The sequence below is a fragment of the Meira miltonrushii genome, assembly GCF_003144205.1.
Source record: "Meira miltonrushii strain MCA 3882 unplaced genomic scaffold FA14scaffold_5, whole genome shotgun sequence".
NCBI classification, from domain to species: Eukaryota; Fungi; Basidiomycota; class Exobasidiomycetes; order Exobasidiales; family Brachybasidiaceae; genus Meira; species Meira miltonrushii.
Genome location: NW_020289947.1, coordinates 361,244 through 387,834, shown reverse-complemented (window position 1 = coordinate 387,834; position 26,591 = coordinate 361,244). Strand labels below are relative to the sequence as shown.

General features: G+C 43.3%; 10 protein-coding genes across 10 annotated transcripts in view; 7 read left to right on the top strand and 3 right to left on the bottom strand.

Annotated features, from left to right (window-relative positions):
- FA14DRAFT_162308 (uncharacterized protein) overlaps positions 1-52 on the top strand; it is a 1,900-nt gene extending 1,848 nt beyond the window's left edge. The window contains exon 2 of the mRNA XM_025499529.1: positions 1-52. The gene's annotated coding sequence lies outside the window, so the exon portion shown is untranslated.
- Positions 53-1,905: 1,853 nt separating this feature from the next.
- On the top strand, positions 1,906-4,220 carry FA14DRAFT_181941 (uncharacterized protein; the record flags this gene model as incomplete). The annotated part of the gene is made up of 2 exons (XM_025501163.1): positions 1,906-2,320; positions 2,398-4,220. 2 exons carry the CDS (start codon positions 1,906-1,908, stop codon positions 4,218-4,220), a joined length of 2,238 nt encoding a protein of 745 aa, XP_025352324.1.
- Positions 4,221-4,747: 527 nt separating this feature from the next.
- On the top strand, positions 4,748-7,097 carry FA14DRAFT_162307 (putative pox1-acyl-CoA oxidase). Its single transcript, XM_025499528.1, has one exon. It carries the CDS (start codon positions 4,892-4,894, stop codon positions 7,076-7,078), a length of 2,187 nt encoding a protein of 728 aa, XP_025352323.1. The 5' UTR covers positions 4,748-4,891; the 3' UTR covers positions 7,079-7,097.
- A 1,673-nt stretch (positions 7,098-8,770) lies between these two features.
- On the top strand, positions 8,771-10,688 carry FA14DRAFT_150156 (mitochondrial carrier; the record flags this gene model as incomplete). Its single annotated transcript, XM_025497426.1, has 2 exons — positions 8,771-9,500; positions 9,591-10,688. The coding sequence occupies 2 exons, from the start codon at positions 8,771-8,773 to the stop codon at positions 10,565-10,567; spliced, it is 1,707 nt and encodes a 568-aa protein (XP_025352322.1). The 3' UTR covers positions 10,568-10,688.
- A 1,427-nt stretch (positions 10,689-12,115) lies between these two features.
- Positions 12,116-14,247, top strand: FA14DRAFT_150153 (DUF254-domain-containing protein; the record flags this gene model as incomplete). The annotated part of the gene is made up of 4 exons (XM_025497425.1): positions 12,116-12,314; positions 12,462-13,313; positions 13,395-13,606; positions 13,961-14,247. The coding sequence occupies 4 exons, from the start codon at positions 12,116-12,118 to the stop codon at positions 14,186-14,188; spliced, it is 1,491 nt and encodes a 496-aa protein (XP_025352321.1). The 3' UTR covers positions 14,189-14,247.
- Positions 14,248-14,278: 31 nt separating this feature from the next.
- FA14DRAFT_185918 (uncharacterized protein) lies at positions 14,279-17,210 on the bottom strand. The gene has a single exon (XM_025501490.1). It carries the CDS (start codon positions 17,200-17,202, stop codon positions 14,389-14,391), a length of 2,814 nt encoding a protein of 937 aa, XP_025352320.1. The 5' UTR covers positions 17,203-17,210; the 3' UTR covers positions 14,279-14,388.
- Positions 17,211-18,060: 850 nt separating this feature from the next.
- FA14DRAFT_138549 (putative sulfite reductase cys-4) lies at positions 18,061-22,947 on the top strand. Its single transcript, XM_025497062.1, has one exon. It carries the CDS (start codon positions 18,343-18,345, stop codon positions 22,825-22,827), a length of 4,485 nt encoding a protein of 1,494 aa, XP_025352319.1. The 5' UTR covers positions 18,061-18,342; the 3' UTR covers positions 22,828-22,947.
- Positions 22,948-22,997: 50 nt separating this feature from the next.
- On the bottom strand, positions 22,998-23,936 carry FA14DRAFT_192280 (uncharacterized protein; the record flags this gene model as incomplete). The annotated part of the gene is made up of 1 exon (XM_025501929.1): positions 22,998-23,936. One exon carries the CDS (start codon positions 23,934-23,936, stop codon positions 22,998-23,000), a length of 939 nt encoding a protein of 312 aa, XP_025352318.1.
- Positions 23,937-24,157: 221 nt separating this feature from the next.
- On the top strand, positions 24,158-26,074 carry FA14DRAFT_162305 (actin-like ATPase domain-containing protein). Its single transcript, XM_025499527.1, has one exon. It carries the CDS (start codon positions 24,210-24,212, stop codon positions 25,980-25,982), a length of 1,773 nt encoding a protein of 590 aa, XP_025352317.1. The 5' UTR covers positions 24,158-24,209; the 3' UTR covers positions 25,983-26,074.
- Positions 26,075-26,158: 84 nt separating this feature from the next.
- On the bottom strand, positions 26,159-26,458 carry FA14DRAFT_105602 (uncharacterized protein; the record flags this gene model as incomplete). Its single annotated transcript, XM_025495749.1, has 1 exon — positions 26,159-26,458. A coding segment is annotated over one exon (300 nt), but the record flags the coding sequence as incomplete, so codon positions are not given.
- Between the last annotated feature and the right edge of the window lie 133 nt (positions 26,459-26,591).

Genomic DNA, 26,591 nt, shown 5'->3' with positions numbered 1-26,591 from the left:
AAGCGAGATTTAGATTCAAGAGTATTAAAAGCGAGATTTAGATTCAAGAGTAGCAAATAGAAAATCAAAAGTCCTCGCAGATTGGGTATTGTTTTTTTCGGATTTTTTCGGAAATTTATAATTCCCACGAAGACGTTAGCGGCCAGTGATGAAAATAAAATGAGGCTAATCGGGAAATTCGGGAAACATGAATGACAGAGTAAAAAGAAAGGGGAAGGAACAGACGATTGTTTTTATTTTATCTTGATAGGGTAGAACCCTTTTGATGTCACCTTGTAATTTTACAGGCGCGGGGTTAGGCATTCAAACGGTGTTTCATTCTTTCGTTTTTCCGACTGAACAATTGAAAGGCAAGTCATAGCCTCGACAATCACTTTAAAAATTGAAACACCGTAGCCATGCGCAACGCCTAAGCAGGGCAGCGGGGGCGTGCGCGGGGGGTTGCGTCAAAACTGTAAACACCATTATGTTGTACGTCTAAATTGATAACATCATTGTGTCTGTGTTTCTTTGGTTTTTTTGGTGCAAATGCCGCTTTGACATGTTCTATTTTCTGTTTTTGGCACCTCGCGTGTGTTTACACGACGATCAGCGGCTTGAGAAGTGATGTCACCAAAGGTGAGGCTACCAATTTGTTGAGTGTCAAGTGTTGAACCCTCCTTGAATTGTGGTGTAAAATATATGCACAGAAATCCACCTAAAGAAGGTTTGAGAGCAAGTTTAGGTACACATGCATAAATCAAAATTTAGGTACCAGAACAAGGGAAATCATAATGACTTTAACCAAAGAAAAGGTTAAAGTTGCCGTTAAGGTGCCGAACCTGGTCGAATAGTAACACTGATGATCCTCTTAACCACTTCCCCGTCCCTACCCTTGGTGTGCTCACATCTTCAATCTGAACAGCCAGCATCTTACACATCTTACACATCTTAGATTTCCAATGCGCACCTTAAAAGTATGATGCACCTAATGATCAGACGTTCTCATGATTTGTCTTGTAAAGCGAAAAGCTCAGTTCATATTCAATCCGATCAAGAAGTGCAGATGGAAAAATATCGCGTTCCTCCTCAATGCTGCGCTTAAGTGCCTCATTGTTGAGAGCTTATACTTTGACTAAAACATTCGTTGGCAAATAGAGACTCTATATGTTGTGTAGATCTCGATAGAAAGTATGGAAATAAAAAACACAATGTCATTGTCCCTTTGATGTAATCAATGCCCCCCAGTCCTGTGTCCACAGATGTAGTGCCCCTTCTACGTACCAAATTGATGGAAGTCTCGGAAAAGGAAAGGCACACAACCACAAAAGCTTGGGTATCATGCACGTAAATTGAACTAGAACGAAAACAGCCTTATCTTGAAGCCTCTTTCTCCGATCATAATTCTAACTTTTAATTGTCTTTACTTGTTCCTTCAAATGCCGACTTTTATTCCTGTCACGCAACCATCTATGCATTTTCAAATACTCGATCGATCATTGTCTTGACCTTTGCAGAAGAAGTCAATTTTGATGAATTCGTTCATGGCTTTTCAACGGCCTCTTATACGCTTCTATCCGGTCAACTCTCAAATCGTCGGACCGCTATCGAGAAATACATACAGGAACGCCACCTTGATTCAACCATCCACGCACCATCACCACCACTTCTCAATCTAAACTATTCATCTAGTGCCGTTGAAGCACATGGAAAAATGATCAAACTTTACCAAAAAAGCTTCCTCGCTTCTCTTTAAAACGACAAATAAAACCAGACAACTGGTTTCGCCATACACGACTGTCGAAATAAGTCTTGGACCACGTTTCTGCCTTTTTCTGTCATTATACCTTTTTCAAAGGTGATTCATAGAAGCTTTCCTTTTATCTACCTAAAACTTATTTCACATTTCTTTTCTTTTGGCCAAATATGGGTTCTCGTAAACCCGAATGGAAAAGGCAAAGATCAGCCTCGATGTTTGACAATTCACAATTGGCAAATGTTCAATCAACTCAACAAGGAAACGAAATATTTGATTCAAATTTTCCACTTTCACAAACTTCTATAAATGCATTGTTTTCCACCGATACTGGATTTAATACGTTTCCTTCAACATCCGCTCAATATACTTCTTTTGTTCAACCGATGCAAAATTATATGCAACAACAATCAAATTCACAACAACAACAACAGCAGGCACAACCTCAGATAGCCAAACCATACCATTCAATCATATCGCCTTTTCCGCTTGAACTTGATAAGCGATATACAAATCAAGAGAAGATCGACATCTTGGGAAAACGAAAAGGTAAACAAAAGAATCCATCGGAAAACGTACAATGCTGTGAGTAAGGAAAGTGAGAATTCATTCCGTTGATACAGACACTAATTCTTCCTTCCTTCCGTCATTCTCATCATAAGTTTGGGCTCTACTATCTATTCGTCCAAAAGATTTCTCGAACTTTGCTTTCCTTCATCTCGATCCGACGTTGGAAGAATCATTGGGACGCAGTTTTGAACAATTGATCGGTACCAGTGTGCTTGACATGATCCACCCTAATGATGCAAATATGATCCGATTCAACATCCTACAATACGCTTCAGAAAAAGGAAACAAAGGTAAAATGGTTCGATGTACGATGAAAAGCGCAAGATCGATGGGTAAATACGTTTCTTCCTCTTCGCAAGATGAAGTAAGGATGGAATCTTACAGTTTTGATCAATTAACAGATGTTCGAATGGAGTTGATCGGAGATGAAATGATTTTATGCTTCTTTCATGCTGTTGAAGACCGTTCGAGACGAGGAGATGATCGATTGGCAAATTTATGTGAAACATCTTTGGACTCTTTTAATGATCAATGGTGTCAATCTTTGTGGCAACACGTCTTTTCGAAAAGGATGGTAGAACAAAGTATGGTTGAAAGACTTCATAATGGACATCCGATCAAAGTCTTTCAAATCTTGTCAAACGTATCAAAACCATCGATGTTATTTTCGTGGCCGCCACCAAGATTGTTCGATTCAATGATTGATGAATCAAACAAATCCGATACAGAGACGTATAGAGATGGAAGTTATTTTGCAGATGTGTTTGCCCGTTCGGCATTCGAAACAGATTTCAGAGAAGAAGATATAGGCTTATCTCAACATATGAACGCTTGCAATAAACGACATCTCAAAGCAACCACAATCACAGCAGACGGATTAAGGATCGAATTTGAAATTTTGGTCATTCCGCGCGGTGACATTAGGTTTGCCGTCTTTTCAATTTTCAAAGCAGAATATGTTACCGAAGAAGTTGCACAATCAGCATTTCGTCAACCTCAACAACCATCATTCGCCACCACAACTTCTGATCAGAATCAACAATCTCCAGCGCAATCATTTTACCCACAATTACAACTTAATCAAACGCTCCCGACGACTATTCCTTCTTTTCAATCAATGCCAGCTGCATCGAATCCATACTTTGTTCAAATGTCACAAATGTTCTATAATATGCCCTCAGCAAGGATGATTGATAATGCCGATTTAAGTGAATATGGCAGAAGATCCAGTTTACAAGTCGATCCCATCACAAGCCAGCCTTCTGCTTCTATGGCCAACAACACTTTTTTGCAATCGAATCAATCACGAGACGAACAAAGTCAACATGTTGATCTGTCAGGATATAGAGGACGACGTCAAGATATCATGCCATCTTCTCATCCAGTCCAACGTCCAAGACACCAATCAATCTCCTATTTCGAATCACCCGGAAAAAAATGTTTAACATGTGGAACGTCGAAAAGTCCAGAATGGCGCAAAGGACCTGATGGAAATAAGAGTTTATGTAACGCATGTGGATTAAGATTTTCCAGAAATGCTTCAAGGGTGAAAAAGAAAGAAGAAAAAGCAAGAAATGCAGCAGAAGTGGCAGCAAACGGAGGAGTGATTCCAGTTCATTTACGTAGAAAATTTGAAGCTGAAAGAGATCGAAAAAAGATTTCTATACAAAAACCTTCTCAATCAACATCACAACAACAAACCCAATCACAATCACAACAACCAACTCAAATGGACTTAGCCGGATTGAGTGCTTTTGCCAACATTTCACCGGAATTGGATATACAAATACCATCTTCTATGCTCGCATCTTCGTCAAGATTGGATAGTGGTCTGACAGAAAGCACAAGTTCAATTGAAGATTTTATGACAGACTACGAAATGGATATCAAAGATGAATTCGGCTCATCGTCATAACAATGAAATTCATTTTCAATAACAAAACAGTAGAGAAAAAAGGGAACTGAAAGGATTGTACTAAAATTCGTCATAGCATCGAATCGTTTCATCGTCGTCATCATTATGTATCGTTATGCATGCTCGCTTGTCATAATTGTTGTACAAATATTCGTATATTTTGTATCACCTTGTAATCAATCATCTTTCAACACATTGCATTGAATTGTTTGACCGCTTAAGCCGTTGAGAGGGAGAGAGAGAGAGTCACGTGCTTGAGTGTGTTCTGTTGCCTCCACAACCACCCTCCTTTCACGCCCAATTATGCTTCTGCATCTTTTCGTAAGAGGCAGAGAATTCAATCCATTCTCCGCTTTTGGTCTTTTTCCCCCGGCAATTCCATAGGCTGTGTACTGTACGCCCGCTGTGTGTGAACTTGGGCGAGTAAAATCAGTGCGGGTTCAGACGCGTGTCAAAAAGTAGACACACTACGACTGTGTATAATTGAAATGCCCTCTTTCAACTTTCCCGGCTGACAGCTTATTCATCTTACCCGATCATCTCTGTCTCTTGCTCTACCTGAGACAAGAGCAGAACACCGCATACATCTACCCCTCATTTTAACATTCGACGTTCCTTTCTCACAAACCACAACCAACCCCTCCTACTTCCACCTCATTCAATTGCCCATCATGACTTCGGGATGGAACAACACCGAAACAATGGCCACAATGGCCAAAGAACGTGAAAATCCTCCTTTTGACATTCGTGCAATGGCAATCGCACATCATGGATCAAAACGCGATTTAGAACTGAAAGAAAAGTTCATGTTGGAAATCTCTCGTGATCCTGCTTATTATGCAGTTGATATTCATGATCTTACAAAAGATCAAACTCGTCAAAGAACAATGGCAAAAATTGGTTCTTTAGTTCATTGCGTTACAAATGAATCAATTGAAATTTTTCAAAAACGTATGGAAGTAATTGGACTTTTCGATCCTGGCTTTTGGACTCGTTTTGGTGTTCATTATGGTCTTTTCGTAGGTGCAATTCGTAGTGCCGCAACTCCAAATCAATTCAGCTATTGGCTCGAAAAAGGTGTGATCGGATGCAAGGGCATGTTTGGATGTTTCTGTATGACAGAATTAGGACATGGATCCAACGTTGCCGGTCTATTGACAACTGCAACTCTAGACTTAAACACAGACGAATGGATTATTCATACACCCGATCTTCTGGCTACCAAATGGTGGATCGGTGGTGCAGCTGAATCCGCTACACATGGTGCCGTTTTTGCTCAAATGATTATCAAAGGTAAACGTCATGGTGTAAAGACTTTTATTGTTCCTTTGCGTGATCCTAAAACATTCCAACTTTTACCCGGAATCAACATCGGTGATATCGGTATGAAGATGGGCAGAAATGGTATCGATAACGGTTACGTTCAATTCACAAACGTGCGCGTTCCACGTGCATACATGCTGATGAAACATACTCAAGTTACACGGGATGGTGAAGTGTTTGAGCCACCGCTTGCACAATTGACATATGGTGCTCTGTTGCAAGGTAGAACTGCCATGGTTGCCGATGCTGCCAATTCCGCAAAGAAGGCTTTGACTATCGGTGTTCGTTATGCTGCCGTTCGTCGTCAATTCAAGAGTTCACCCGATGCAGAAAGAGAGACGCAATTGCTAGATTATCCTATCCATCAACGTAGATTGATGCCTTTGTTATGTCAATCAGTCGCTTTCGGTTTCACCGCATTGCAAATGACAAACTTGTTCGAAGAAACATCTCGTGCATTGGAATCCCTCGAACCAGGAGACCCAAACTTGCAAGCAACAATCGAACTACTCAAAGAAACCCATAGTACTTCTGCCGGGCTAAAGGCATTCTGTACTTGGGCTACCCTTGAAGCAATCGAAAAGACCCGCCAAGCCTGTGGTGGACACGGTTACAGTTCATACGTTGGCTTGGCACCAATGGGACAAGATTTCGCCGTTCACTGTACATGGGAAGGTGATAATACCATTCTGGCACTGCAAAGTGGACGTGCATTAGTTCAAGCATATCAAGAAGCAAGGAAAGGTAAAGAGATGGGCGCTGGAATGGCATACATGAACAATTTGGATAAATCCTTAAAAGCAAAAGCTTCAGAACAAGATTTGGACAGCCTTGAAGGCATCGATCAAGGTTGGGCATGCGTTGCTGCACATGCTGTAAAGAAAGCAACTGAAGATTATGAAGGTTTATTGAAATCCGGTAAATCTCGTGATCAAGCATTCGAGGCATGTTCGCAATCTCGCTTTGTCGCTGCAAGCGTTCATACAAGTGGTTACATTTACCGTCAGTTCCGTGCAGCTGTTGAAAGAGTTGAAAAATCTGACGACGGCGTACGTGAACATTTGGAATTATTGGCCAAATTTTACGGTTTATGGCAAATGGAAGAAAAAGCAGCCTTCTTTTTGCGTTCTGGATGGTTGAGCACAGATTTGTTGGATAAAGTACAAGAACGGGTAACTGATTATTGTGCAGAGACACGTAAATTTGCCATTCCTTTGGTTGATAGTTTCGTCTTGCATGATCATACGATCAACAGTCCATTTGCCAAGTATGATGGATCTGTTTATACATCTTTGTTCCGTGCTGTCAAACGTAATAACCCACAAGGAGGACCTCACAAGTACTTGGATACAGTCAAGGGTCTCTTGTTCCGTGAAGATGCAGAATTAGAAGATGTTGATGAAGCAATTGGAATTGATGATGAAATTCAAGAAATTCAAGAAGAACGGGCTGAAGCTGAAAAAGAACAAAATGAACAAAAAGAAGCAGGAGTAACGAAAGAAGCAGCTGAGCCTGATGGAAAGAACAAGGAATAGAGAGTGCTATTCTTTTTTTGATTTTGTTCAAAGTATTCCCTTTAATGTTTTTCGTCTTTTTATCTTTGCAAGAATGTATATGCTAATAATATCAATTTTACCAATTTTTTTGAGTTGTTGTGATAATCCCGGTAGCGCTTTTAATTTTCTCTCCGTTGATCCGACTATTAATCGGCGTTAAGAAGAAGTTTTGCAGATTCACTTATGGCGGTACTGCGCTTAAGCACTGCATCTATCCTTAGCCCGATTGCCAGACCGCCCGCCCTGAGCCTGAGCCCAGAGATATTCCTGAGTGGGCTTATAGGCGGCAGACACGTTTTGGGTGCGCTTTGTTATGGATCAGACACTGGACAATAGCCGCAAGCGTGCGCGTCTGGGCCTGGAAAAAAAGGGAACAGACGATTGGTTGCACTTTCTCTTTAACACGCGAGGGCATGATTGATTGACGGATGATCATTTTATTTTTAAAAGAGAACATCTTGAAACACCGACAAGCAAACAAAATTCCCACTCTGTTTTTCTTTCCCGACATTATACTACGCCAAACACAAAGAAAGTTCTTGTGAACAGAACATCAAACAAATTCGATCGATCAGGAATTGTGTCGACAGGAGAACGAGCTATGATATAGAAATTGTGCAAAAGTAAAAAAAAGATTGAAGGACAATGAATGCATCAAAGGCTTCCACATCTTCATCGATGCAAAATCCAGCTGAGAGTTCGACAACGCGATCACCCAAAGGTACGGAAGAAAGCAAATCGGCTGGTCCTTCTCATTCTTCTTCGGCTGGTGTTGAAACAGAAGCAAAAACTTCCACCCCTAACAATGCAAATGCAAACATACCCAGACCTTCTTCTCCAACCAGTGCATCTTCTAGACTATGGTCATCATGGATATCACCATCCACTTCCGCCTCAACAGCAGCCTCTTCAGCTTTTGAAGAAAGGAAACGAAGAAGAAGACCTTCTTTTGAAGAATTTCGCGCACAAGAACCGCCTCAAGCAAGATTGATCAGATTACGCGGATTGTTTGACGTTCTATTGGATAAAGATGATGAACAAGCACTAGCAGGAGGTAGGGCAAAAGAAGAATGGACAAGAAGTGCAATGCGTGCTAGATATGGAGCAGGTGGAATTTATGCTCGGGGTAGTTTAGCACCTCAATTGGAAGAAAGCAAAAGTGGAAATCGTGATACCACTTTTGGTTTCTCATCTCAACCACAACAACAACAGCAGCAGTCAACGTCTTCCGCCGCCTCCTCATCACGATCTTCCACCACCACCACACCTCCACCACCTAGACAATCATATGCTAAAGAATTGCTCGCTCAATGTCGCGAATGCCGTGCTGAATTGGAAAAGGAACGGGAAGCCGCAGAAAAGAAGGGAAAGAAAATCTTATCACAACAAGAAGGTGAATCGAAGGGATGGTACGCATGGGTTCCTTTCATGGGAAATGGGTCAGAAACCACTACAGACGAAGACTCAAGTTCGAATACCGAATTCATCACTGATAAATTGGCAGGCCTCGTGGGTAAAGGAAAAGATTCATCTCAACCGGGAAAAGAAGAGAAAGCAGACGATTCGTCTTCCATCTCTTCGATAACATCGTCCGTTCTATCAGCCTTCAGCAGCGATTCTTCAAAATCCAATGATGAGGAGGCAGTATCCGAAGCCAAACGTACATCATCAATGCATTCTGATCACGAAGGCGAAGCAGGTTGGATAGGCTCTGGTGTATGGGGTCTATCTGCAGTCGGAGCCAAACAAAGACAAGCAGATCGTGAGCGTGATCGACGGATAGCGAAAGGACATGTAGAAGATGACGGAGGCCGCAGGCAGAGACAGATTGAATGGGAAGGGTTCTTGCGATATGCCGATCAGAAAGAGCGGGAGCTCTATAAAATCTTTATCGAATTGGACAAGAATGGAGATATGCGATTAGATACGGTAGAGATTGCAGGTGCTTTAGATCGTGCGGAAATTGAATTATCAAAAGATGGTTTGAAGGACTTTGTCGCTAGTCTCGGATCTTCTTCGCGTTGGCAAGGATCAGGATGTCCTTCTTCAGTCACTTTTCCGGAATTCCGCGACTATTTGTTGCTCTTACCTAGGAAACCTTCGGTGAATGAAATCTTCCGATTTTATCAAGTACGTAAAGCATTTGGACTTTTCGGATCCCAAGGTATTTTTGGCGAATTTAGCGATCGATGGGGAAAGACGGAAAGGCATGGTGCCACCTCTGTCACACAGGATGGAGATGTATCCTTGGCAGGTGAAGAGAGGAAGAAGCTCGGTGAAGATGAAAAAGAAGCAAGACGTGAAGCAAGAAGGGTGGCGATTGAGAATGCTGCGACAGAGGTCGTCAGTTCTGACAATCATTCCGATTCAGAAACAAATGGATTGTCGGGCATTTTGTCAAGTAGAAATGATGCAGCATCTTCTTCAAGCGGAGTAGTAGACAATAATCAAGATCATGGTGACGCAATTGCCGCAGAAGAAGAGGAAGAAGACTCAGATATGATCCATGGTGATGTTGCTCTTAAATTTCTGCTCGCTGGTGGTATAGCTGGTGCAGTTTCTAGAACAGCCACTGCTCCTTTTGATCGTTTGAAGATCTATTTGATCACTACAGCCCGTGCCCAGCCAGAAGCACTCAACTCAGGATCTACGTCAAAGATTGCAACACGTGGAATGAGTATGCTGACAGAAGCTGTTCATGCACTCTATCGCGAAGGAGGAGGCCTTAAAGCTTTTTGGGTCGGTAATGGCTTGAACTGCTTAAAGATCTTTCCTGAATCAGCAATCAAGTTTTTGAGCTATGAGACTGCAAAGAGAGCATTTGCCAAGTACGTTGATGGAGTTTCAGATTCTCGAGATATCAGTGGAACGAGTCGATTTTTGAGTGGTGGTTTTGGTGGTATTACAAGTCAATTTGCAATTTATCCTGTTGAAACGCTCAAAACACGATTGATGGCTTATCAAGGATCGAGTGGTAGTAACCACGCGCCAGCAGGACACCAAGCACAAGGCAATCGACTTTTATCCACAGTCGCGAAAGATATGTGGAAGAATGGCGGGATGAGAACTTATTACCGTGGTCTAACGGCAGGTTTGATTGGAGTTTTTCCTTATTCTGCAATTGATATGTCTACATTTGAAGGAATCAAGCTATTTTACATCAAGTACACTGGCAGAGAAGAACCGGGCGTTTTAGCACTCTTGGCATTCGGAAGTTTGAGTGGAAGTGTTGGAGCAACGACTGTTTATCCGCTAAGTTTGGTTAGAACTAGACTTCAAGCAGCCGGAACGCCTGCTCATCCTCAACAATACGATGGCTTTTGGCATGCATGCAGGATCACGTATAAACAAGAAGGCTTTGTTGGATTTTATCGTGGTTTGGTACCTTCTTTGGCAAAAGTCGTTCCTGCTGTTTCAATTTCTTATGTCGTTTATGAACATTCAAAACGTCGTTTAGGCGTACAGTAAACTTATCATCATATGGACTTTCTTTCTTACGTTGTTGCAATTTGCTCTATCTTGTCCCTCTTTGTACATTGACATTAGAACTTTACTAGATTTTGCATAATTTACATTTTTCATCATCCAAGGGAAGGTAGCATAAAGAGTAAGTTGTAATTACGCGCCTATTTCCGAAAAGTGCGGACGCCAAAATCAGGGAAAGTTTCATGCATACATACACTTTAGACCAACACCAAAAATTCATATTCATTCCAATCATTACCAAAGGACAGGAGAAGGGGATGAAAGGTTAAGGATATCGATGCATATACCTCAACCTCTTGAGTGATGGAAGATATAAACCAGAGAAGCGATGTGGAGGGAAAAGGAGGTGAACATACATCGAATCCAAAACAAGTTGTCTCGCCAAATGAAAGAGTCAGGAATGTGACACCTAATCATTCTGAGGCGGCTATAGCATTGTCTTCTGCAACTCTCACTACACCATCTCGTGTTCGATTAGCAACAATATCACCTATCGGATCTTCTGGCTTGCTTTCACCTAGTGCCAAAGCCAGCAGTACGACTTCGGATAGCGAATTCTTTAAAACGTCTTCAGATGATAAACAGCACGGCGGCATGAGAGCTACTACGGCGTTGTCTAGAGACGAACAAGGTACAGCCGATCTGACTTCGTCACGAGAGCTGGAGCTGGAGAGCGAGCAAGGAACGTCATTGTCGGACCATAAAGTGGAGAATGCAAAAGGCAAAGAACGATTAGACCATGCAGAGGAAGTGCCAAGCATTACTGTGAGCTTGAATGACTTTTCTTCTTCAAGTAAAAAGGATCAAGAACTATCCAGGACCAGTGAGCAAGCACCTTCTGGGTCAAAACCCAAGAAACCTACAGAGGCCGTTGATTTTCTTACCAAGAGGCTAAGGAGTGCCATAGGACAGGAGATTCTGCTGCAAGATGATGATGATGATGATGAGGTTGATGAAGACGGGGCAATGAACAAGTCAATCCATGTTGAAAGACCTGCTCGAGCTCGAAGCGAGAGCAAGGATAGCAAAAGCAAGCTGACACGCAATGGTACGAAGGAAGCCGCACCGAATAAAGGGAAAGAGGCAGCATCTCCCACCTCAGCGGCATGGGGATGGTCGACATTGACCACATTACCGGCGTCTTTACGTATTGATCAGGCTTTGCAAAGTCTGTCATTGCGGGGTGAGAGTAACGGAGCTGTCTCTACCTCAAGGATGGAGAATCAGAAAGCGAAAGCATCATCTGACCCAGATGCAGCATCAGTACCGGCTTCGACTGACGCTTCTTCTTCACTCTCGATGGGCACGCTGGGAAAAGGATTCGTCTCAGCTGTCGACCCTCGAAATTGGTTCGCTGCTGGAGAGAAGGAAGGCACAGCGAACGTACAGAAAACCACTCCTGACCCTACACAAGCGCAATCTGATCCACCTCCATTCAATAGAATACCTACAGGATCATTTCCTTCTTCTAGTAGCGTGGCAAGCAGAAAGAAGAAAGAACGTGAGCATGCAAAGGCAAAAACGCAAGAGATGGAGCAAGCTACAGCTGCTTCGATTGCAGAAAAAGAACGTAAGCAAGCGGGCGGCAAGGTGGATGAGCATGACTTGAGAGAAGAAGAATTTGGAATCCCAGATGAAGACTTGGAGAGATACGGAGGTGAAAGATACCCTGCTCATGAATATCTGATTTTGAGTACAGCTGGAAAGCCAGTCTTTTGGAGCAAAATCAGTAAAGCAAGGCTAATACGCACCCGACACATGAGACAGAGAAGACGGAGACAGCAAGCCGAATTGGAGAGCAAAAGAGCAAAGGGAGAGGATGTATCGAAAGAGGCGGAAGATATACAAGCTCGCGAAGAGCGCTTCTCAAAGGAAGAGCAATCTATCCAGGATGAAGAAGATCAGATGGAAGCCACTCGAGTAGGACTGTTACAGGCCATCATATCTAATTATGCAGAGAACAACAAAAAGAAACTGTATGAGACCAGTGCGGAGGTGCTGGAATTACCAAAAACGGGAAAGACGACGTTCTTACTTCGTCCACCGTTGTATCTGGTGGCTGTCTCATATTGGGACGAGCCTAATTCTACTCTTCGAAATCATCTGGAGTATCTACACCAAGCTGTCATTAGTCTTGTTTCGGCTTCGAAGTTGAACAAACTCTTTGATCGGGCTGCAAACTTTGATTTGAAAAGACTACTGCAGGGGACAGATAACATTCTAGACTCGCTGCTGACCCGACTACAGCTTGAAACAATCGCGATGCGGGGTGCTTTACAACCACTACGTCTGAATGCAGCAATACGACATGACGTAGGTGCAGCATTAATACCGACACGCAGCAAACAAGCTCGCCCTCAAGATGCGCTGTATGCAGTATTGCTGACTCGCAATGGTATCGTTACCTTGGCAAGGAGACGAAAGCATAGTATTCACCCTGTGGACTGCCACTTATTGGTCAATACCGTCCTGTCCACTAATGCACTCAAAGAAGGCGGAACGCAGAGCTGGGTTCCGATTTGTTTGCCAAAGTTTGCACCTCAAGGGTTCTTGTACGCTCATGTCAGCTTCCTGGATGATGAGGGAAAGCAAGACAAGAACGAGAAAGTAAAGGGCGACACAACTGCAGCATCTGCCAGTAATCGTCATCCTGACTTGGGACTTGTTCTCGTGACTGCAAATCCAGACGGCTTTGATGATATGAGTGCGTGGAGGGACAGGATTGTCGGTCTTTTACAGGAGAACGAGATGTTCAAAAGCCTTGTACGGACAGCTAGATCGAGCGAAGACGAAAACAGTGATTCACAAGACGAAGCTGCTACCAGAAGCACTTCTACGAATGCTACTACCACTTCGATTCGGTACAGCGCGGATGAATTGGGAATAGCTGGACTTCGTCACTTTTGCTTCAAATGGCGTTCAAATGTTCAATCAACTTCTTCTTCGTATGAAGATCCATACACGCCAGGAACGGATGATCATAGAAGACTGTTGTATCTTTATGGTCTAGCATACGAATACGTGACCAAAAGTGCAAAAGAGAACGCAAAAGCCAAGAAGGCAGGAATTGATGGAGGTAGCACTGATGATTCACCTGCACTAAGTGAAGCTGAATCTGCTCCCAAACAAGACGGAAAGTATGAAGGCGCAAGTAGCGAGACAGACGATGCGTCTTCCGTTCAAACGACAAACACGTCTGGTCGCAAAAGTGTTGAATCGCAAAAGCAAGCAAAGGGTAGACCTGCTTCTAGCAATACACCGGCACGACCTTCATCACCTCCGATCGTACCTCGTAGTGTCTTATTGTCTCCTAAGGCGGCTGCTGTTAGTTCACAAACATCATCTGTTGCTAGCTCAGCTGCTGGACTATTGAAGCAAAGTATGGGAATTGGAACTTCTCAGGGACGTTCAACAACTTCAACGCACGTTATAAGAACGCAAAATGAAGCAATTTTAGCATGGTCAACGCCACCATTTGAATTATACATTTGCGCAAGTCCACATATTCCAAATTCAACTTTGATCAATATGGCAAAATCTGTGGTAAAATGGGTAAAACAGGAAGAGCATCAATTATTCATCGTTTCCGCACCAATTTTCTAAAAATCGTGTATAGTAATGATACCCCTTTCAATGGAATGAAAATCTCTAAAGAAAACGATCAAAATTCATAAAATGATAATACAGCAAGACTAGCCTAAACGATAGAGATAAAGCGAAAGAGAGAAATTAAAGGGTCCATAAAAAGTGTGAAAGTGCCAGGGTTAAGTTGAGAAACGGAAAGATGACCATGTTTGCGTTCCTCAGCGTTCAGTGGAAGAGCACTGTAACGTGTAAGTGTTGGAGATCGGCTTGACAAGTGGCGATGAAGCTGCATACATTCCATTGAAAGTTTCACGCATTGCTTGTTCTTGATTATTACGTTGACCGCCTTTCCAACGATTGTGATTTTGTTTACGTGATTTATTGTTCGTACGTTTTGATTTTGAGTTGTTCGCATTCGTAGAATCTTGAAGAACGGTATTGTTTGCTTGCAAGGGTGACAAGATTGGCGATGAATTTCGAGGAAATGTTCGAACAACATCCGTCGGGGAGAGGTGTCGCCCTTTGTTCTTCCCTTCCACATCCACCGTCAAGCCGCGACTTCTGCTACCTCCAGTAAGGCGATCATCGTTGAGACTGTTTGCTCTTCTCATATCATTGATCATTGTTGAGCTTGGGTGAAAGTCACTTAAAGAAGTGAAATCACTATTTCCATCAGGAAGTTGGAGTAGGATAGATCCCTCGCCTCCGCCATGGTTTGGAATCGAAGGACTTCGCTGATTTGAGAATTGCTTGTCATTCTTGTAATTTTGCGCACGTTTCTTCGGGTCATGTTTCTGCTTTCTCAACCGTGCCATGTTCTGATCAAAGTTTCGTGATAATACTCGATTTTGAATACCGATATAGCCATGCATGGCTTGAGCTGCATTTGTCCACAAAGAAACATATTGTTGTTGACCGTACGCTTGCCACTGTAAGGCATGAGAAAGAGCTTGACTATGTCGACGATGGAGTTCATCCAAAGATGCAAAAGCTGTGTATTGGTCTTCCATCACCTGAATAGTATCATGACGATCTTGTTGCTGTTCATTGGCAACCATTGACAGATGTCGTTGAAGCTCAAGTACGCGACTGCGTAAAGCTTCATTTTCCTGTTGGGCTGATTGGAGACTAGATTGTTCGTTATACTCGGTCGGTTCGAGAACATACTGGGTAGGTTCTTCATAAACCACATTTGGATCAGAATGATTGATGGGAAAAAGTGAAGGTGAAGATGATTGCACGATCGAGAAAGGGCGTTCGCCATCACGATCATAGCTCTCCACAGAGCCTGCATGACCGCCAAGCCATTTGCTTGGAATGTCTAGCGCACCGTTGGTAATGGAAAGCGAGGAGTAACTCGCATTAGACAATCGACGACCCCTTTGGTCGTTTGAGCCCTGACGATATACCTCACCTTTTACACTACTCATATTCCCTGTAGCTGTCTGGGTTTGTGGATAAGGTAGAAGCTTGGATTGGTACATTTGGCACGTATCAGTATGCAATCCACCACCCTCAGAAGTACTTTCCAATGTCTCACCCTGATGCCTCAGCATTTCTTCTTCCAACTCTGCCATCTCTCCACTAGATAATGCTCCAAAATCTCCATTCTGCAATGTGCTGTCGTAAGCATCATGGTTTGTGATTGTGGTATCGGAAAACCATTGGTCTGCTGAAACAAAGAAGAAGTTACTGATTGCCGCCTTTTCTTCATCATCAATACTCTCAAGTTGTTGCAACCAGCAATGATCATATGATTGTTTCCAAAGAGGATGACCCAGTCGCCATAATTCATCTTGTGCCCATGAAACAGAAAAACGATCATTGTCGTTTTGTGCTTTGGATTCCATTGACAGCTCAGCTTCTGCGGAATCGACTTCTGCCGCGCTTTCTTCCAGAAGGCGATTTGTCTTTTCATCGTTCGAGTCTGTTGCTTCTTGTAAATCAGACGCCGCAGTTGTGGGAGGTGAGCGAGAAGTGATACTGTCTATTGCTTTCTTGCGCACTGCGAGTGCAGCGTCTGATTGCTTTTCTTGGCTAGCACTTCTGTACTTCAAGAAACGTGCCGAGTTCTTGTTCGTAAGCCAGAAAGATGTTGGATAGATCAATGGATCTTGTCGCATTGTTTTCGCTCTGCAGGATTCATATCCGAGTGGGAAGGCTGAATGGGAGATCCACAAAGTCTCTGCCATGCGTTGAAATCGTCCGTATTGATCTCGTGATTGGATTGCGTGTAGGATTGTCACTGCGTACTCTTCCAAATTGATCCAGGCCAAGCGTTTTTCCATTTTCCTTCTCTCTTTCCTATCTTCCCGCGTTTTTCTTGGATGAACATTGTCGAATAAGTGTGCTTGCTTGAGCCAATCCTTGATACAGTCCCGAACATTGTCCAATAGAGGGGCATCATCAACTTCATCAAAGGCTATTGATTCAGCAATGGAAGGAGGATTTTTATTGAAATCATTACAAAGTTGATCTTCGGGGAGATGCATACCATTCAAATCGACGCTTCTGTACGTCGAGAAGGGGAAAGCTGGCTCGAGGTCAAAGTCTTTGCTCTTTTCCAGAGATGATATTGTCATTGGTGTATTTGAAGACCAATCAGATGCCGGTGATGGTGGTGAAGTTGAAGGTGATGGTATTCTCAACAAACTCAAAGGCGCACGTTTTGATCGGGTGCATTCGATCACGTTCGATTGTGTAGAAAGATTGTTTTGAGTAATTTGGTCCCGAGACCCGCTATGACAAATTCTTGGCTCGCTTTCTTGTTCTTGTTCAACAATTGGAGTAATTGGATAAGAAATTTGTGCTCCTTCATTTTCGCACATTTGATCGATTTGTTTCAATATTTGTTCAGTGAATGTTCCAATTTTGTGTTCTGTGAAGATGTCTCTTTCTCTACTTTCTTCTTGAAAAGGTGTAAGAAAAGGCATTTGAACGAAACCTCCTTTCATGATGATTGAAAAGATGGTGATGAGGGTAGAATGAAAAAGCATATTGGAGAATAAGAGAGTCCATAAAGTGTGTTCCATCACAAGAGAAGAGTTCGTCGTATTAAATAGGAAGTATTGGACGGCATATGTCAATCACAATTACAGACAACAAATGCATATTTTATGCGCAAAGAATATCACCGATTCTCACTGTAGTATATACATTTTGCTATATCACCCTTTCCTTCTCCGAACGGGTAGTCCTCTAATTGGCACGAGCCATCTTTCGCTTTTCTTCTGCGTGAACAATTCGGCGGCTTCGGCGTGGTGAAGTATTTTGATCAGGAACGAAATCAAAAAGAAGTACTCCAACAGTACACCAACTGCATCTAAGATACCGAAATTAATTCAATCACGGTACCGGCTTCTGATTGATTGAGCTTAAAAGACACGTGCTGAACCTCAAATATCCTGAGGTGGCTTCAATATGAGATTTAAAGTCAAACATTGTTTATTGAATTGATTTAAGCATGAATTGATGACCGTGACCTAGTCATGACCGTCTTTGACTCTATCATGCATTGCGCTTGTTAATAGCAATCTTTCACTGCATGCTGATTGGGTGATAATCAAAGATTCGCTTAGTAATGCATTATCACCCGTTCATAAATATAGGGCTTCTTCGGCTTTGGAGAGAAGAATAAAGCTGTGGCGCAGTGCTAAACGTGTCAATTAGCTAAAGTTTTCAAGCGCGCAGCTGCTGCCTCTTGCTTGGGGTAACGGAGGAGCCGAGAAGGAATAAAGAAAGCCGGCCAAGCCAATCCAATCCATTCATTTCTTTTTGACGCATGTATGGCGTGCTGGCTGCAGGTAGACAGATCTGCAAGTACGCTTAGAAAAGGTTACCTGTACAGTCACACTCTCAATGTGTACGGCCAAACCCTCCCTTTCGGATTGGTTCAAAAAGAATTGATTGGGAAAAAGATTCCCCGGGCATAACGGCGCGAATGATTAGGAAAGATTACTTTAGATGAAATGAATGCAAGAAGAGAAAAAAAAAGATTAAAATATTATAGGAATATCTAAGCTTGAAGAATACTTTACTCATCACCATCATTTTACCTTTCATCAAAACAGATCAACAAGGAATTTCAATCCTTCTGATCATCTGGTGAAGTTGACTGATCCCTCTCACCTTTTGCGGTCATTTCACAATCGCATAGAGTGGGCTCTGTCATAATGTCATCTTCAGCTTCAAGCTCTTCCGCTTCGGCTGTTGCTCGGGTGGCCACTTTGGCTTCATCTTCAGTCTTGCACGTCGAGAGAAATGCAGACGTATCACCATTCAAGCAAGGACTCCAATCTGCCAGCTCATTTACAGCAGATTCAGCTCCAGTCCTTTCCGTACAATCTCACACCGATCCAGCAAGTCGTTTGAGCAGCATAATACGTAAAAGTGATGATGCATCACTCATCTCACTTTTAGCACAAACAGATTCACACCTTCTCACTTCATTTGTTCCACAATTGGCCAACATTGTCTCAAAGCCGGTCGTCTTACATATTGCCACCTCTGGAGATCAATCCGATGTTATCGCTTTACGTTCTTCTGGTTTGGTCATTCTTTACTCTTCTACACCAACACAAGCACACGATCACGCATTACTCGCTTCCCGATTGGCTTACAGTCGCTCAACAGCAGTTTTGCATTTCTTTGAGAACGTAGAAGGCAATGTAGATGAAGAAATCACAACTGCTGATATCCGATCTTTATTGCAAAAGGGCTCAAGCTCACAAGCTGGTCTTACCAATGGTGCCTCAAACGGCAATGGTGTCAATGGACATGACGCTGTCAACGGGAGTGCTAACGGCGCAAAAGAAAATGGCAGCAGTCACTCTCAGCCTCCCGCCACACCTGAAGATCTATCTCGAGCGATTGACGAATCATTCAAGACTGTTTCAGAGGTTGTCGGACGTAAGCTTGAACCTTTCTCTTTCTTTGGCTCAGAGAATGCAAAGGATCTAGCTGTTGTTCTAGGACCAGGCGCAAAGTCATTGGCAAGCGATAAGTTGGCCGTCATCAACGTCAATTTGGTTCGCCCATTGGTCGATGAAGCATTCCGTTCTCTACTACCCTCTTCAATCGAGAAGGTGGCAACTCTCGATCAAAGCACACGCCGTTCAACAAAGATTAGTCCTCTTTTCGTTGATGTTGCTACATCATTCCAAAGAGCGAAGGCAATGGAAAGTGTGCCTTCCTCAGAACAATCACAATCAGTGCAACTTCCCAAAGTTCTCATCAGCGGTACATTGGGATCTTTGGGCAAGAAGGCCGCTCAAAAAGCAGCATCTGCAGTCTTGTCTGCACTCGAAGCAGGCAAGAACAACTTTGTGATCGGTAAGGAAGTAGAGACAGATGCTGCTATCACTCAAAAAGCTGCCGCATTGAACTTGGCTAAACCACCAAAGCATGAGGAGGCATACCAAGTGATTCTCGATCAATTGTTCCAAAAGCGCCTCTCCGTCGTCAACTCGCCATTGAATGAGACAGATCCTAGTCCGGCCGCTCGTACCCCAGAATACGCATTTGGTCAAGTCGTTGCTCAATTGGAAGGAAGAGATTCATTCGATCAGGTTGCACGGGAGGTACTACGTGGCAACACTGCAGCCCTTCCAGCAGACCTTTCGTCAGCCTTGAAGAGCTACACACAAGAAGGCAAGAGAGGTGATGCAGAAATTGAAAAGATTCAAACACTTTTGTCTCAACAAAAGAACACATCTTCTGCCGCCCTCAAAAAGCTCGTCTCATTGGCCGGATCGATCGACGGAAAGAGCCGCTGGATTATCGGATCAGATGCTTGGGCATATGATGTCGGTATGGGAGGTGTGCACCACGTCATCGCAAGTGGAAAGAATGTCAACATGCTCGTGTTTGACAGTCTTCCATACACTCAAAGAGATGCAGTCGAGGCTGAAAAACGCAAGAAAGATATTGGTTTGTACGCAATGAACTATGGTAATGTATACGTTGCTAGTACAGCAGTGTACTCCAACTACACTCAAGTCTTGCAAGCTTTGATGGAGGCCGACCGATTCGATGGACCTTCAGTCGTGTTGGCATATGTTCCCTTCTTGACACAAGATGCACCTGCACTTGACGTTTTGCGAGAGACCAAGCTAGCCGTTGACTCTGGTTATTGGCCTTTGTACAGATGGGACCCTAGCGCCGAAAAGAAGGGTGAAGACGTTTTCCGATTGGATTCTTCACGTATTCGTGAACAATTGAAAGACTTCCTCGACAGACAAAACCATTTGACACTTCTTGCAAACGCCAAGCCTGAACTTGCCTATGATCTCGTAAGCAGCCAAGGTACCGGTCTACGTGAACGTCAACGCACAAAAGCCAAGGAAGCATACGATGCTCTCTTGGGAGCTATGGATGGACCCCCTCTTTTGATTTTGTACGCAAGTGACGGAGGTAATGCAGAAAAGGTGGCAAAGAAGTTGGGCACTCGTGCAAAAGCACGCGGTCTTGCTGCCCGTGTTTTGACAATGGACGATTTCCCAGTCACTGATGAGCTCAAGGGCGAAAAGAATGTCGCTTTCATTACCAGTACTGCCGGTCAAGGTGAAGCACCTCAAAATGGTCGCGAGACAATGAAGACTTTGAACAAGTTCACTGAAGGAAGCTTGAAAGCTGCCAATGAAGATGACACAATGCGCTTCACTGTCTTTGCAATGGGAGACAGTCACTACTGGCCACGTCCAGAGGATGCTCATTACTACAACAAGCCAGGTAAGGACTTGGATGCTAGACTTGACGTTCTAGGAGCACAAAGATTGGCACCAATTGGTTTGGGAGACGATCAAGATGCAGATGGCTACCAGACTGGATACAAGATTTGGGAACCTCTATTGTGGAAAGCATTGGGAGTAGACTCAATCGAAATTACTGAAGCTGAGCCGGAACCAATCACAAACGAGAACATCAAGATTGCCAGTAACTACTTGCGAGGTACAATCGTTGAAGGTCTTGCAGATAAGAGCACTGGTGCGCTTGCTGACAGTGATGGTCAGTTGACTAAATTCCATGGAACATACCAACAATTTGATCGTGATACAGTTGAAGAGCGCAAGGCTGCTGGCCTAGAGCCCGCTTATAGTTTCATGATCCGTTGTCGTATTCCAGCAGGTGTGGTTACACCTGCTCAATGGGTGCAATTGGATAAGGTTGCTGGCGATTACGGTAACCAAACGATGAAGATCACTACTCGTCAAACAATCCAATACCATTGCGTCGTCAAATCAGAGCTCAAATTAGCCATGCAAGGAATCAACAAAGCTATGTTGGACACAATCGCAGCATGTGGTGACGTGAACAGAAACGTCATGTGCTCGCCAAACCCTCACTTGAGCAACTTGCACGCTGAGGTGTTTGAATTCAGCAAAGGAATTTCCGAGTACCTGCTACCCAGAATGGATGCATACCACGAAATTTGGCTAGACAAGGAGACTGAGAGCAAGAAACAACTGTTGATGGGAGGAGCATTGCGGGATTATGAACCTCTCTATGGACCTTACTATTTGCCACGTAAATTCAAGATCGCCATTGCTGTCCCTCCACGCAATGACACTGACTGCTTTGCCCATGATATCGGTTTGATTGCAATTGCCAACAACCGTGGTCATTTGGTCGGATTCAACGTTAGTGTTGGTGGTGGTATGGGTGTAACTCATGGAACAAAGATCACTTACCCAAGATTGGGAGACGTGATTGGATTTGCTACCACTGAACAAGTCAAGGACGTTTGCAAGGAAATCATGTTGACTCAACGTGACTTCGGTAACCGTACTAACCGTAAGCAAGCACGTCTCAAGTACACAATCGATAACCACTTCAAGGGTCCAGACAACTTCAGAACTGAAGTTGAACGAAGATTGGGCTACAAGTTGGAGGCCGCACGTCCGTATGAATTCAAGGCAAACACTGATGAATACGGATGGCGCAAACAGCAGAATGGTAACTGGACATGCATGTTATGGCTAGAGAATGGTCGTATTCGTGATGCACCCGGAGAACCATTCAGAACTGGTGTTCGTGAATTGTGTTTGGCAGATTGGTTCGATGGTGAACTGCGTATGACTCCTAATCAACATTTGGCCCTTTGTGAGATCAAGCCTTCTATCAAAGAAAAGGTTGAAGCACATTTGGAAATGTACAACATGGTTCTATGGAAGCAAAGTGCAATTGCCACTTCTGCATCCTCTTGTGTTGCTTTCCCAACTTGTGGTTTGGCAATGGCAGAAAGTGAACGTGTCTTGTTCCCTGATTTGGTTGAAAAGTTGGACGCAATCGTTAAACGACTTGGTTTGGCATCTGAAGAAATCATTACCCGTATGACCGGATGTCCAAACGGTTGTGCTCGTCCATGGGTTGCTCATATTGCCTTTGTAGGTAAAGCACCTGAAACATATTTGATGTTGCTGGGAGGAAACAAAAAAGGAACGAGAATTAACAAAGTTTACGCTGAAAGTGTTACTTTGCCCGAAGCTATCAAATTATTGGAACCAATTTTGGAAAGATTTGCCGCTGAACGTGGACCTGATGAAGACTTTGGAGATTTCATGATTCGTGCTGGAATTATTGCAGAGACAAAACAAGGAAAAGATTTCTGGGATAGCATTAGACCTTTGCCACTTCCTGTTCTGGCCACTTCTGGTTAGAACGGTACTTGCATTCTTGTTTTTGCAACTTTTTTACTTTCAATTTATTTCTACTATCTTTTCAATGTTATTTATAGATGCCCAAAATTCGGATGAATATCAGATTAATATTATACAGCTATGATGAGACGACTGTTATTTTACAAATGCTAAGGTACAGTATTTAGAGATCATGAATTTGCGACTCGAGAAAGTGTTGGATTCGAAACGTTGGCATCGCCTTGAGTTTGCTGGTGCTCGGCGAGCATGATCGGATTAAATTTACGAAACCGGTCAAAATGCCGTACGATTGCAATACCGACAGTCATTCGAAAGACATCTACATTGATTACCAATTCGGGTGAATCAAGTTTTGCTCTTGCAAATGTAGGCATTCGTTTTGCCAGTGTTTGAATGATATCCGATTTGGACAATTTATCGTTCAATCGTGTTTTAATATCCACCTTAAACGTGAGCTCTGAAGAGTCGGTAGAAGACTCGGCCGGGGCCACAAAGTTCTCTTGTTTGACCAAACGATCGATCAATTCAGTCAGATCCACCAAATCGGCAAAACAGGTATCCGAGACTGGTGATAGACGATGCACAAATCTACTTCTTGCAATGCCTGTCTTTTTGACATCTTCCAGTAAATCATATGTCAATTGGATCGGATCGAATGGTGGCTTTACCTCGATAAAAAAGAAACATTCCATATCTGTGAAGACTGGAACAAATTTTTTCGCTTTTGATCCTTTTTGTATATCTTTGGCTGATGCAGGTGTTTTGAATTCTTGTAATTCAGAGGCTATCTGTGACTCAATATCATCATCATCATTGCGCTTCGATGTGTTCGTCTCTTGCTCATTCTTGGCTGAAGAAGAGCCATTTATGCCTTCCTTCTCCCCATCCTGATGATCCACCAGCTCTTCCAGGATATCAATCAATTCGAATGCTGCCTTTCGCTCCCTTCCACGCACACAGCTCACGAATATTCCAGGCCCTTTGATCACCGCAAATCGATTTGCATGTCGTGAATTCGAGGTTCCTTTGCCCTTCTTTTTGAATGATGAATTCGAGTGAGGTTTTCCATCTACATCATCCCTCTTTCTCTTTCCTCCATCATTCGACATCGCTTTGGAGGTGGTGAAGTGGGTAGAATACATGCATGCTCGAATGCAAGTGTTGTTCTTGATATTCTGAAGATCACGTGCAATGCAGCCAAAAGCCAGAAAATTTCTTCCAAAAAATAAGTGCAAAAGGCGGATGCATGAAAATGTGTGATTGCAAAGCGCGGCGCTTGAGCTGTCAAATTTGGCCCGTTTCCCAATAAACGATTTTAAGAAGAAATCATGTTCATTCTCATTTCAATATCATTTCCAACATACAATCAATAGCCACAAAAAATGACTGAATCAGCCGGTGCTGTGATTGGTATTAACCTTGGACAATCATATGGATCCATCGCATGTATCAATCAACATGGTCGTGCAGATGTGATTGCAAACGAAGATGGTGAACGTCAATTGGCAACAAGGATTGCATTTGATGGTGATCAAGTCTATTTGGGCAATCAAGCTACACCTCAATTGGTCAGAAATAGCGCAAATGTGATTGATAAATTCATCAATTTGCTTGGACGTTCTTACAGTGAACTTTCTGACGCTGACAAACAGAGGAATTCTTCACCTGTCGTTGATGTGAACGGAGTACCTTCTTTCCGCGTTCAAATTGATGGAAAAGAAACAGTCTTGTCTGCACACGATGTTGCAGTTCGTTATATTCGATCTCTCTTTTTGACCGCAAAAGATTTCTTGTCAGGTGTTCCAATCGCTGGTGCAGTTTTGAGCGTTCCATTGAATTATTCTCCTAAACAACAAGAAGCTCTCAAAGCTGCTGCTACCGAAGCTGGTTTGATCGTTTTACAATTGATTCCTGCACCTGCCGCTGCATTGACTTCATACAAACTCACAAGCCCTCAAGGATCTCAATTGCCAAGCCATCCTGATGGTGAAGAAGGACAGGCCTATTTGCCAGGATCTGAATTGGACCGTACTGTACTTGTGGTGGATGTAGGAGGTACATCAACAGCCGTCACTTTGGTTCATGCAAGAAGTGGTTTGTACACATTGTTGGCTACCGAAATCAATCCTTCGGTTGGTGGAATCACGATTGATGATGCATTGGCAACATATCTATCCAAAGAATTCACAAAGAAGACGAAAGTTCCGATCGAGGCAAGCAATCATCGTGCTTGGGCTAAATTACGCAATGCTGTCGAACAAACGAAACGTACATTAAGTGCAAGTAATAGCGCACAAATCAGTATAGAAAGTTTGGCAGACGGTGTTGATTTCAGTAATCCGGTAAACAGATTACGAATTGATATTTGCGCAAGAAAGGTTTGGGATGAAGTTCAATCTTTGTGCACGAAAGCATTACAAAAAGCTGGACTGCAATCTGCTCATGTTGATGAAGTGATCTTGGTTGGTGGAACATCACGCTTGCAAGGCTTGAAGGATAACCTAGAAGCATACTTCCCCGAACGAACGCATTTGACGGATTCCATTGATGCTGATCAAGCAATCGCTCGTGGTTGCGCTGTTCATGCACAAGCAATCGCAACAACAGAAGAATCTGCACCGGAACATCGTCATTTGACAAGCCTTCCATTGGCCCATCCAAGCGAAATTAAAGAACTTCAAGTTCGCTCAATCGCAAAGCCAATCGGATTGGTGGTTAACGATCCCAGCACAAGCGGCTCATCTTTATCAAACGGAAATGCCGAAGAAGTGAACAGACGTGTGATTGATGGTAAATTGTTCGTTCCTCTCATTCCAACCGGAACACCTTTGCCAGCAAGACGTGCATTCACCCTTTCCGTTCAAGGCAGCAGTGCTTTGATCAACCTATACGAAGGTGAAGAATCCGTTCGAGTTGACAAAGTTGAAAGACCAAAAGATGAAGATGAAGAGGAAGATGATGAAGATCTTGATGAAGAAGATAAATACATCGAAGTTCGTACAGTGGTCACCAAACCATCAAAAGAATTGGCAAAAGTCGTCGTTCCCAAAGAGGCTATCCAAAAGAATTCTGTTCGTGTCGAAATTCGTGTTTCGACAGAAGGCAAAGGTTCCATTTTGCTCGGTGAAGCAAAGACGTTAGCATTGCAATTTTAATTGCCCACTTCCTTATATAGTGAACTCTTTATGTGTTCGCACAGCAATGTTATGATGTAATAGAAATATGATGTTGATTTCATCATGCTGTCAAGCTATGAAGATCTGGAGAGAAAAGAAAAGATATAGATGATACAGAGAAGTATATGACGAATGACTTGTGATGGTCATTCCATTTAAGCACCGAAACCGTACAATGTGCGGCCTTGACGTTTGAGAGCGTAAACGACGTCAAGGGAGGTGACAGTCTTGCGCTTGGCGTGTTCAGTGTAAGTGACTGAATCACGAATGACGGATTCCAAGAACAATTTAAGAACACCACGGGTTTCATCGTAAATCAAACCTGAAATACGCTTCACACCACCACGACGGGCCAAACGACGAATGGCAGGCTTTGTGATACCTTGAATGTTGTCACGCAAGATTTTACGGTGGCGTTTAGCACCGCCCTTGCCGAGACCTTTACCGCCTTTACCGCCTGTTGGGGAGATAGGGAAAGATGAGCTTGTCAGTATGCTTGTTTTAAACGCAGTGTCAATGTATGAGAGGTGTTGTACAAATGTGTCTGTAGTATCATGTTCAAGCACTACGCCATCATTTTCGAATTTG

Excerpts from the sequence above, each read along its gene's own strand:
- FA14DRAFT_162307 (XM_025499528.1), top strand. The coding sequence starts at position 4,892 with ATGACTTCGGGATGGAACAACACCGAAACAATGGCCACAATGGCCAAA.
- FA14DRAFT_138549 (XM_025497062.1), top strand. The coding sequence starts at position 18,343 with ATGTCATCTTCAGCTTCAAGCTCTTCCGCTTCGGCTGTTGCTCGGGTG.
- FA14DRAFT_162305 (XM_025499527.1), top strand. The coding sequence starts at position 24,210 with ATGACTGAATCAGCCGGTGCTGTGATTGGTATTAACCTTGGACAATCA.
- FA14DRAFT_185918 (XM_025501490.1), bottom strand. The coding sequence starts at position 17,202 with ATGGAACACACTTTATGGACTCTCTTATTCTCCAATATGCTTTTTCAT.